This window comes from Mesocricetus auratus, unplaced genomic scaffold, assembly GCF_017639785.1.
Source record: "Mesocricetus auratus isolate SY011 unplaced genomic scaffold, BCM_Maur_2.0 Super-Scaffold_100008, whole genome shotgun sequence".
NCBI classification, from domain to species: Eukaryota; Metazoa; Chordata; class Mammalia; order Rodentia; family Cricetidae; genus Mesocricetus; species Mesocricetus auratus.
In genome coordinates, this window is record NW_024429192.1 from 5594610 (window position 1) to 5607235 (window position 12626).

The following is a 12626-nucleotide window of genomic DNA, read 5'->3' on the forward strand; positions in this document are numbered from 1 at the left end:
TAGAGATGGCGGAGAAGGAGTGCTTCCTGGGAGTGGTCTTAGCTATAAAGGCTGCATTCTTTCCAGTTCCATTTGCCTGAACCCCACAAAAAGAGCTTGCTTAAACCGGAGCTATGTTCTTTGTCACTGTCCCTTCCCAATGGCAGACGGTGGAATTTTCCACTGAAGTGCTCAGTGGCTCCCAGTGGGTGGGGGAGTTGGGGAGGGGTGGGAGGGCTCTGCAGCCCAGAGCATCTTGGGACCTGTGTGAAGACAAGAGGCATCTGTGTGGATGCTGTTCCTTCACTCATTGCAGACTTCACAGGGGCACTCAACTGTTCGCCTTAGAGCTGACGGCTGTCTACAGACAAACCCCATTTCCTTTCCTATCTGCTGGGTCTTGTGTGTTTTAAAAACCAGGAATTCTACAGATCTTGGGGAAATGCCACCTAAAAGAAACCTTCAAGGACACAGCATCCCTGCCCCCACACAAGCTGCAGGGTTCCTACACGCACAAACGGGGCCAGAACACTGGCCTCACTTGATGCTGGCAGGAACACTTTAAGAGCACAGAAGACACTGAAATGTTAACGAACAGGAAAAGTACAGAAGAGAACGGGCCTCCTCTAGAGAGGGTGCCAGTGCTCTCAGAGAGAGCAGACACATTTGGGGAGCAAGTCAGTAAAATTCCACATCCACCAGACCTGCCAACCGCTAGAGCACACTGCATGTCAGCCGGAGAGCTTTGCCGTTGTCAGGACCTACCAAACTTAAGGCCAGCCCCCCTTCCACACCTTACGGTTGGTTCTTACGGACATGAGCCAGCCCAGTCCGCAGCCGTTACATTACAGGCCTGGTCAGCCACAGGTAACCCGAGAGACACAAGCTCAGCAACAGAGAACATCATTTCTACTCCCTCCTGCTCTAGAGATCACTCTCCACCCAGCCCCATCGAGTGGAAAGAACTTCCCAGGGAGCACAGGCCTGGGAGGCTGGCTGCTCGCTGTGCGCGCAGCAGGGCGGCACTAGGTCTCAGGAAGATGCTAGCCCCTTGTAGCAACGGCCGATGGAGCCCCTTCCCTCGCAGCTCCCTCTGCAAGGTAAGGCAGCCAGGCAGGGTTACCGACAAGGGTACCTTCTCCACCAACAGTCAGGCCTCAGGGTGAACACGGGAGGGCACAAGGCCCACAAGGAACCAGAGCGAACCCACAGCGAAGGATGATTCCCTGCTTGTCTAAGAACTGCAGCCGCAGGCTGTGTTCTAGGCTTCCAGGCACTACCAGGGGCTGAAGCCGAACCTTCCATCAGGAAAGCCAACCCAGGAGCCCCAAAGCCCCCAACCTCTCCCTCTGGGCCCAAGCAGCACAGGGACTTTTTCAACTCTGCTCTGTCCCCAAGATCAAGACCTGGCAGCCAACTGTCTTAGGACACGGCTGTCCTTGGGAACACGGAAAATCGTACACACACCAGGTACAGGTGTCTGAGGACTTCTCTCATCTCTGATAAGGGTGAGCAGGTCAGGCACCTGCATCCAGGTAGAACACGCAAGAACATTTTCTAAAAAGTTTAAAATGGTCTTCAGCTCAGCATAAACAACCCACCCAATTCCACAGCCCTGGAGACACTGAATAAGCAACTGTCTATGTACGGGTCATGGAATGTAACCATCAAGTTGTTCCAGGAAGCAAACAAGGTCCCAGTAACAGGGCCTTGCAGACCAGTCTCTGGAATATAATCTGCTTTTCAAGTAGGGTCTGACCAAATTAGCATTTAGAATAATGACATTATTTTGGGGCATAACCCGGGGCCACGTTAGGGACGTCCGTAAGAGAATGGCAGTGGCACCAATTGGCCATGCTGACAAGTGACATGTGACAGACACTACTGCTGTGGGGGCACCACTACTCAGACTCCCACTGACGCTGCCGAGGCTAGCACACACACCAAGACTTCCACTAGACTGAAAACCCTATGACACCAGCAACCGTGACAATGCCAAGAATCACGCAGAGACTGTGGATGCCGCTGAAACATACCGCTGTCTCATCATGGTCATAGCCATGAAACGTGGGCTCCTGAAGGACACGCAGGCCGTTTAATTAGGCCGCTAAACACACACTGACTCATGCACACAGCATGAGAGCCTGAATCAGTGCCTTGTCCAAACGGCAACTACCTGTCACAGCCTCCAGGCTGCTGCAGCGAACCAAAATGGTAAGTGCTAAGTGTGTGGCCAGCAGCCTGTCCCGTTTCTTAACCATGTGTAAGCAGTGCACTCTCTGTGACGTGTCATGTGTGCAATGTCTTCTTGGTTACGCACGATGCACACAAGCAATCTGTCAAATGAAGAAAATACCTACAACAAGGAGGGCCTCACCTATGGGTGAGGACACTGACTTCTACACAATCCTTCCTGCACAGGACACACATGCCCCTTCCTTCTAAACAGAAAGGCAAAGACAGCCGGTCGCGTGGGAAAGCCACACCACTCTGTGGCTAAGTTAAAAAGAAAGAAGTGAAGAAAGGGCGTGCGCCCCGCCATGCACGCGCACACCATCCCTCACTGCTATTACCACTGTGGAAGAATCCCAGCCACTGTGCCCTGCCTGTTTCCTAGCAACACTCAGGTGCTCTGGCAATGGGCTCTCAAGCCGAACACAAACAAGGTGTGGCACTGAGGATGTCTGCAGTTGGCGCAACCCAGCAGTGGGTTTAAATGCAGTGCAGCCCAGGCCACTGCCCACATGGGAGACCCACAGGAATAAAGCTGCCCCCGACCAGCACACAGCTGTACATTCTCTTTCCATTCCCAAGACACTGCAGATGTGAGACTTGAAGTCAATGTCCGAGGACGTCCAGAGAAGCTTGCCCAAGGCAAAAGTTCTGAGTGCCAGAGAGGAGTGGCTTGCAGAGCACACAGACAGAAAACTGTGCACTGTCTGGAGTAGGTCAGACCCTTTCTCTCTGGTGCAGCTGGCTCGGGCTCCAGTCCAAAGGAGCCTGTTTTGCATATATGCAACCAAGGCATTCTGAAGGCAAAAGTTCAATGTCAAGGGAAAAAGAGTCTGAGTTTGAAAACCTACGAGCCCATTGCTCTGTTCACAGCTTCTGTTCTGACCTGCCTACCAAAGCCAGTCTGACATCTGCATCTGTGGTGGCTCCAGTGAAAACAGCCCCACAGGCCCCCAGGGAGCGGCGCTATCAGGAGGTGTGTTCTTGTTGGAGCAGGTGTGGCCTTGCTGGAAGTGATTGGCTTTGAGCTCTCAGAAGCTCAAGCCAGGCCCAATGGCTCACACACTCTGCTGATTCAGAAGCAGAACTCTCAACTCCTTCTCCAGCACACAACCTTGCCATGAAAATGGACTCAGCCTCTGAACTGTAGGCCAGCCCCGGTTAAATGTTTTCCTTTACAAGAGTCGTGGTGGTCATGGCGTCTCTTCAGAACAATAAAACCCTAACTAAGACAGCATCTGCCGTACAGCATTGCCTTCTAAGAGACGCCTGAAGACCAACTGTACAGTAGGGACTGGATGGGGCCTCTGTGGCAGTCAGTGTCCGTTCCTCAGCCCATGGAGCCGTTTCACAGAGACTTACCCGCCTTTGCTGTGCCGCTGGCCATGGCTGGAGATCTTGTAAGGCAGCACGCGCTCGCCAAGGCTTTCCAGGTTCCTCACTATGGCTCCTCGGTCCATCAGGGATTCCAGTGTACGTTTCAGAGCAGCCACGGTCTCTGGCTAGGTTTGTTTTGTTTTTGTTTTTTTAAAGAGAAGAAAGAAAAAAAATTACAATCAATATGAAAGTTAGAATGATTAATTAAGGCCATACTGCTAGAGATCTCTGGATAAAAGCAACTGAAACTGGTTTTTGCTAACTTAAATAAATAAAAAGAAGCAACGGGCTTTTAAGACATATGATAGGTCACAGATACAAAGGAAGGAAAGGGCTCAGGGCCAGCACAACTCCATGGATCCAGGAGACGGGCACAAACAGCTTCTCTCAAAAAGTTCGGGCAATGTCCATTCTTCTGCGTTCTTCTACTAAAAAGAGAAACTCCAGATCAGGCTGCTGTGTGGGACCTGAGTCCTGCACCAACCACAGCCAAGTGGGAAGATTAGGGGATCATAAGCGATGGGGCAAAGGATGAGATTCAACCTTCAGCCTCATGGAGAACGGTCTAATGTGAGTGTAACAGACACGGAGAACAGTCTAATGTGAGTGTAACACAGACACGGAGAACAGTCTAATGTGAGTGTAACACAGACACACAGAGAACAGTCTAATGTGAGTGTAACACAGCCTCATGGAGAACAGTCTAATGTGAGTGTAACACAGACACAGAGAACAGTCTAATGTGAGTGTAACACAGACACACAGAGAACAGTCTAATGTGAGTGTAACACAGACACACAGAGAACAGTCTAATGTGAGTGTAACAGACATGGAGAACAGTCTAATGTGAGTGTAACACAGACACGGAGAACAGTCTAATGTGAGTGTAACACAGACACGGAGAACAGTCTAATGTGAGTGTAACAGATTTATGGAGAACAGTCTAATGTGAGTGTAACACAGCCTCATGGAGAACAGTCTAATGTGAGTGTAACAGACATGGAGAACAGTCTAATGTGAGTGTAACAGATTTATGGAGAACAGTCTAATGTGAGTGTAACAGACATGGAGAACAGTCTAATGTGAGTGTAACAGATTTATGGAGAACAGTCTAATGTGAGTGTAACACAGCCTCATGGAGAAGACTAGACAGCAGAAAAGGACAGTGCCATAGAGACAGACACGTGCACATGTGTTGGTGAGTGCAGATCCCAAGGCTCACTGGACAACCAGTCAAGGCAAACTGTGAGCACAGGTTTGGTGAGAGACCATGTCTCAAATGAACTCGGCAGATAAAACAAAGAAGACACCTGAAGTAAACTTCTGGACACACATGCATGCACGCACACACGCACGCACGCACACGCACCCACACACAGAGGCACAGGTGAGGACACATACACACACACACAGACACAGAGAGGCACAGGTGAGGACACATACACACACACACACACACAGAGGCACAGGTGAGGACACACACACAGACACAGAGAGGCACAGGTGAGGACACACACATGCACACACACACACACACAGAGGCACAGGTGAGGACACATATACACACACACAGACACAGAGAGGCACAGGTGAGGACACACACATGCACACACAGACACAGAGAGGCACAGGTGAGGACACACACACGCACACACACACAGACACAGAGAGGCACAGGTGAGGACACACACACAGACACACAGAGGCACAGGTGAGGACATACATACGTGTATACACTCACCAAGCGTATAACCTTCCCTACACACGTGTACACACCTCCCCACATACATAGGGGAGTGTATCTTCACACACATGCACAAGTGTATACACATGCACACACCATACAAAGAAATGTTCTTTTTAAAAGAGGATTTTTATCATTATCTGTCAAGGAAAGAACGGCCACCTATCATAAAGGCATCTTAAGAAAACAAAACATCCTTTCACTATGCGTCAAAGTCAAGGCATGAACTGCATGAATGGACACACTCATTTCACTGTAACTTCAACCTGGTCATTCGTTTAAAGAAAGAAGACCAGTGAGATGGCTCCTGGCTAGAGGCCTCACTGCCCAGCCTGAGGTCAGTCTCCGGGGCCCTGTGGTGGATGGAGAGAAGTAACCCACACAAGTTATCCTCCCACCTCTACCGTGGAAAGTGAGACCCCCACACGCACAAAAAATAGGTGTAACTTCTTCAAAAGAGAGACTGAAAGAATAAAGGGGTTTTGGTTATTAATATTTGCTCAATATTTTTCATATACCTTACCTCTTTTAAGATAAAGCAGACCCCCGAAGACAGGGCCCTCAAACTTTGTTTTTGAAATAAAGTTTTATGGGAACACAGCCAACTCATTCATTTGACGTGTTTATGGTTGTTTTTCCTCAAAGCAGATTTGTAGTTACAACAAAGACCAGACGGCCCCCAACCCTGATAATTACCATGTAGTCAGCCTCTGTTCTACACTGTGAATGATTGAGGAAGCCAGCAGGGCCTCAGGCCACTCCCCTCAAGTGCGCCACACATGACAGCCTGTGAATACAGCTGTGATGACTGAGGCTGATGCACACCATCACCCTCATCACAACCCCATGAACTCCCCATTCCACCTACCTACTCCTAACTTCAGGCACACTCTGCAACACGGGTGTGGTGCTGAAGAATCCATGATGGGCCGGAGTCTGTGCCTAACTGGATCTATGTTAATGAAACATTTTACATATAGTAGACCCTCCAACAACAGGCGGGTTCGCCCATGCCAACCCCCCCTATACCTGAAGCCAAAAATCCAAAACTAAACTTGACTATTCAAGCACCTAACTACTGGCCTGCCAATGAGAAGTCTCACTAGTTAGCATTAGCTGTCAACCAGCATGCATTAGCTGTTCTTTAAACTACAAGTGGTGAAAAGCCCAACGGCAGCCAGAATCACTTTGCTAGGGCAGAGTGCCCCGACAGGAACTGCCCACGGGGTGCTCAGCGTGTTGTGGGCATTATGGAGCCTCCTGGCAACACCTTAGCGCACTGTCTAAGAACTAGCACCTGGTTCTGTTATTACAGTGCTCACTCACTCATACAGAATTCAATGTTTGCCTTCGTTTATAATGTTCTCAATACTCAACTGGAAAGTGCTGTGTACGATTTTTAGCTTCTTTTTGTTTTGTAAGCATGAAAATTTGATAGATTTCAATATTTTACAGTTGATTTGTATATACTTTAACAAACTATTATTTACTTTATGTATTGATGACATTTTTTCTCATTTCTTTCCCACAGTTCTAAGCTTTTCCTAGGACTGTGACTTGGAACTGTATGTCATAGCAACGGCAATTAAGCTAGAGTAAACTCTCTAAGTAGTCAGGCCTGAGAAAGTAGCCAGCCCAGAAAACATCAACTGTGTACTGTAAAAGCCTCTCCCATTCTTTACTGGTTCTGAACTTCCACATCCTTTAAAATACACTGTTTAAAAATGTCAGAACATTAGGTTCTTTGAAACTTTGCACTGAGAAAAATTCTTACACAACTGTGAAAAAGAAGTTGAGTCAATACAAGCTTCCAAGAGATTAAAGTCTGTATTAGAAAACGTTAGGACAGAAATGAGTGACAAGCCATCCTGCCTACACACACAAGACTCAATAGTGGAGCCAGGTCTAGCGTGGCTGTGTGACTCACAGAACCCTGTGTCCTACAATTTGGTGAATCAGGAGGTGCAGTCCTTGGGGCAGCAGCAAAGGTGCTCACTGCCAAGCCTGGCTGCCTATATCCAACCGGAGACTCACCTGGTGGGAGCAGAGAACTCATTCCCAGAAGTTGTCCTCTGACTTCCACACCTATGTGCCCCACCCCCACAGTTAATTAAGAGCTGGCCAGGCATGGTGGTCATGCCTTTCTTAATCACAGCACCTGGGGGGCAGACGCAGCCTGGGCTACATAGTGAGTTCCAGGACAGTTAGGACTATGTAGAGACCTTGTTTCAAGCAAAACAAAAATTAAAGAGTTGCAGCCCTCTAGGTAATTAAGGTTTAAAAATTCATCAGCACAGAGCTATTTTAAGATCCCAGTAAAATGCAGTAAGGACGAGGCTGGCATACTAAGAAACAAAGGCACCCATTTAACCTCAGTGGGCTTTCGCAGACAACACAATCTGAACAGACGAGGGGAGTGACTGGCAAAGCTTCTAATGGTCAGAGAGAAAAACACTTCTGAAAACTCAGCTCTGCCCAAATGAGGCCAAGAGAGACCTGTAACATCAGGAGCAGCTATGGAACAGAGCTCAGTGGGTTCTAAGGGCCAGGGAGTGGACAGCCAGCGAGCAGCATATAGACAACCTTACTAGACAGGAAAACAGTGTGTTTCAGTGGACTCCAAAAACCCACCTCCTTTTATAAGCCACTGTCGACCAAACACAAAACATGCAGAAGTTTGCAGCTGGAAAGAGGGATGTATGACGTCAGGCTTTCAGTGCGGTTTCCAGTGCACACTCGCTGACCACTCTGCCGCGTCCCCTTCAGTCCACGTGTTTGTGCTTCCCCACACGGCTTTGTCCTCCGTCTCCACCCCGCATGGTCCCCACTCTGGTTTCAAACTCTATCCCCACATGCGTATGTAGCTGTGGATCTGTATGCAAAATCTGGGTACTGCATGTGACAGAGAGCATGTAATGTGTCTTTCAGCGTCTGGGTTACTTAGCATAATTTTCCTGGAAACCCCATGATCTCTCTGTCTCTCTTTTTTTTTTTACAGCTGAGTAAACTGTAAAATGTGTGCCACATTTCCTTATCCGCCCCTCCAGTTGACGGGCACCTCTAACTCTGCTGGGCAGTCTGGCCAACAGAGAGGGAGGCACAAGTGTCCCTGTGGTCAAACTGAGGGCCTCCGGGTGCCGGCCTAGCCGCGGCATCACTGGGTCTCGTAGGAGCTTTACTTGTAGTTTTCTGAGACGCTTCTAGACCGGTGTCCACGGTGGGTACAGCACTTCACAGCCCCAAGAGCAGTCAACACGGCTCCTCCTTCCACGTCCTCCTCGGCAGAGCTCACTGCTGTTTTCTTAGTGACAGCAGTTCTGACTGAGGTAAGGTGGAATCTCAAAGAGGCCTTTTTTTTCACTTACCTGGTGGTTGCAGATGCTGAACACTTTTTATAATGTTTATTAGCTATTTGTGTTTGTACCTTGAAAACTGCTCAGTTTTATTGGCCCATTTATGGATTAAAAATTTGGGGTTTTCTGATGTTTAATTTCTGTAGTTCTTGATACATTCTAGACATCAGGCCATCTGAAGCATAACTGGTAGAGACCTCCCATTGCGTAGTCTGTCTTTGAACTACACTGGGAGTTTTCAACCCTTTTAAATTCATGCAATTCCATTTGTCAATTCTTGGGATTGCTTCCTGTGCTGTTAAGTCTTTTTTTTTTCCAGAAAGTTCTTGCCTGTGCCTATATTCTGAAGTGTTTTCCCTTAATGTCCTCCTCAGCATTTCATGGTTTATATTAAGGCCTTTTAACCATTTTGAGGTGATTTTTGTGCAAGATTAAAGATAGGGATCTGATTTCATTCTTCCGTGTGTTAGATAATCAGTTTCCCTAAGTAAAAATTTTTGAAGAAGCTATCATTTTCCCAATGTATGTTTTTGACACTTGTGTCAAAAATTAGGTTGCTCTAGCTGTGTGGGTTTATTTCTAGGTTCTATTCAATTCTGTTGGGCCTACAAGTCTGTCTTTGTTCCTGTAGCATGCTGTCTTTGTCACTATAGCTCTAGAGTGTAATTTTAGCTCAGATATCATACTTCAGACATGTGCTCTCTGCTTAGGACTAATTTGGCCGCATAGGGTCTTTTACTTTCCATATGGATTTTAGGATTTTTTTTTTCCTCCTAGTTGTAAGAATCTGAATTCTGATAGGGACTACACTGAACCTATAGACTGCTTTCAGTAACACACCCATTTTTAAGCTTGTCAATTGTGTTCATCTGTGGGTAAAGTCTCCCGTCTTCAAAGTTTCACCTCTGGTGAGGTTTATTCCTAGAGTTTTGTTGTACTTTTTGCATTTCTTCCCTAGCTCATTACCGGCACAGAGGGAAAGAACAGCTCCTGTCGACTCTGTACCCTGTTCCTTTCCTACGGCACTCCTCAGCTCTCTCCTGGTGCACGGGGCGCCTCCCACACAGGACCATGTTTTCTGCCCTTTTCCACTGCTGAGGTAAGAGTCCAAGCACTACATGGGAGAAAACATGACTGCTCTCGACTTTCCTGTCTTGGTGCCAATGGTGACTGGACACCCTTGCAGTCTTTATCGTGTTGGGAATGTGCCTGCTGGTTCAGAATTTCTGTCAAAGCTCTTGTTAAAGGGCCTTGTCTGCAACGTCAAGATGGTCATGTGACATCTGCTGTTCCCTTGTGTGGTGAATTACAGCCAACTGTGCAACCTTGGTATGAAACCAACTCGGTAGTGATGCGTTTTCTTCTTGAAGTGCTCTTGGATCCAGTTTGCAAATGTCTTGTTGAGAATTTTTACATTTTACGCTCATCAGACAAAGTGATCTGCAGTCGCCCTCCTTGCGCTGTCTTTATGTGGTATTGGTATCTGGGTAATGTGTGCTTCACAGAATGAGTTCCTTCCCCTTCTAGTAGAACAAGAAGCATTTCTGCAGGTCTTCCTTAAAATTTTGATAGACGGTTCCATGGGGACTGAGGAGAACACGTTTTCTATCTGCTGGATAGACTGTTCTGTAAACATCTGCTAAGTCCAATTAGCCTATGGTACACTTTAACTCTGACATTTGTTGACTGAGTTTGGAAGGTAAGAGCGGGGTATTAAAGTCTCCTGTCACTGCTGTAACAGAACCTTTGGGAGCCCAAGATTAAGCACATAGGTGCCTCCAGCTGTTCTATCATGTAAGTCCTCATTTAAATAGTTCTGCTTTAAGGTGAGCTATGCCTGCTTCTTTCCAACCTCCATTTTCTGGGAAAGCTGATTTTTATTTATCCTTTGACTCAGTTTTCCAGCGTCTTTGCCAGTGAATTGTCTCTTTAAGGCGACAAATAGTTGGATCTTGTTTTCTAATCCGGTGAATCTGCGTCATTTAACTGGTGAGTTGAGGCTCTTTCCACTCTAAGTATTACTGAGGGAGCTGGTGTTCTGTGGGCTCTTGTTCTGGCTGAATTACCTGCGGTTGTTTTCTTCCTCCCCTTAAAATGAAGAGTTCTCTGGTTTACTGCGTTGGGCATGCTGCATTCCTTACGCCATGCTCTGTTCATGGACTGTGTTCTCTATTGCTATTTAGCAGGGATCTGACTGCAGTAACAAATGCAATGCATTGACAGTACTCCCGTAATGCAACAGACCGAAAAGGCAATGTTTACTACGTTCTGCAAGTTGCATAGTTCAGGCCTAACAAGTGGTCACTCTGCAAAGCTTATTTACAGTGTGTATCAACGGTTACGGGCAAGCACTCACCAAACCTCACTGCGCCCCTTTACTGTAGTCCATAGGAGTGAGAGCGTTAGAAGAGATACACGTCACACACCCCAACTACCAGCAACGGAGGCAGCACACTCAAGTTCTCAGGGGTGTGCCCAACTCCCTGGTACCACACACCAAAGTCAAGCCTTTCCAAACTGTCATTTTGAAGGAATTGGGAACAACCAAATACTATTTCTTATGGCTCAAAATATTTACCTGCAAACCTTTTTAAAGTGTCTTTCCCCAGACAAGTATGTCCAAGTTGCTCACTGTGAAATCCAACCCCAAAGGAAAGCCCTCTCTTAAGTGGCTACAGGCAGAACACACGTGGAAAGGACTCGGGGACAGCCACTTCTGAGTGACAGTTAGACAGCCAGCTTCAGCCAGCCCCAGGAGACAGCGTGTCAGTCACAGAGTCAGAGGAGGCCCGGATGACAGTGGAGCAAGAGATCAGGGAGACTGACAGAGCCGGAATGCAGGATACATCAGCGTGCAGAAGAGTTTCAAACAGGCAGAGGCCACTGAGGCGACTTCCACTCATAGCAGAACTCTGACTATGGTTTCAGTTTCTTCGAAACGTACCTACCACACTGGCAAAAGTAGAAGCTTTTGGAAAGTGACCCAGCAATGGCTATTAGCTTAAAATTCCATAATCACTTAAACAACTTACCCTAAACAATCTGTCATGGCCACATATGCGGATACAACTATCAAGACAAGTATGAAGAAGTTCATAGTGAGGATGGCTGCTCAGGAGGCGGGCGCAAGAGATTATTTTCACTGAGCTTGAACAAGACGCTTTTGTTTATGTAAGCATTAAGCATATGCTCCTGATCTTCACTTGCTGACATGGTCCCCTCCACACACACACTCACTCACTCACCACACTCACTCACACACTCACCTACTCACACACTCACTCACACACTCACACACTCACTCACACACTCACTCACACACTCACTCACTCACACACTCACTCACTCACACACTCACACACTCACACACTCACCTACTCACACACTCACCTACTCACACACTCACTCACACACTCACACACACACTCACTCACACACTCACTCACACACTCACTCACTCACTCACACACTCACACACTCACACTCACTCACACGCTCACTCACTCACACACTCACACACTCACTCACACACTCACTCACACACTCACTCACTCACTCACTCACACACTCACTCACTCACACACTCACTCACTCACACACTCACACACTCACACACTCACTCACTCACATACTCACTCACTCACTCACACACTCACTCACCACACACACACTCACTCACACACTCACACACTCACACACTCACTCACTCACTCACACACTCACTCACTCACACACACACTCACTCACACACTCACACACACACACACTCACTCACACACTCACTCACTCACATACTCACTCACTCACTCACACACACACTCACTCACACACACTCACTCACACACTCACACACTCACTCACTCACTCATTCACACACTCACTCACTCACATACTCACTCACTCACTCACACACACACACTCACTCACACACTTACTCACTC

General features: G+C 47.6%; 1 protein-coding gene across 1 annotated transcript in view; it reads right to left on the reverse strand.

Annotated features, from left to right (window-relative positions):
* Mrps6 (mitochondrial ribosomal protein S6) overlaps window positions 1-12626 on the reverse strand; it is a 71238-nt gene that overhangs the window by 7976 nt on the left and 50636 nt on the right. Inside the window, exon 6 of the mRNA XM_040750354.1 lies at window positions 3574-3713. Within this exon, the coding sequence (XP_040606288.1) occupies window positions 3574-3713 (140 nt within the window). The remainder of the gene's footprint in view (window positions 1-3573; window positions 3714-12626) is intronic.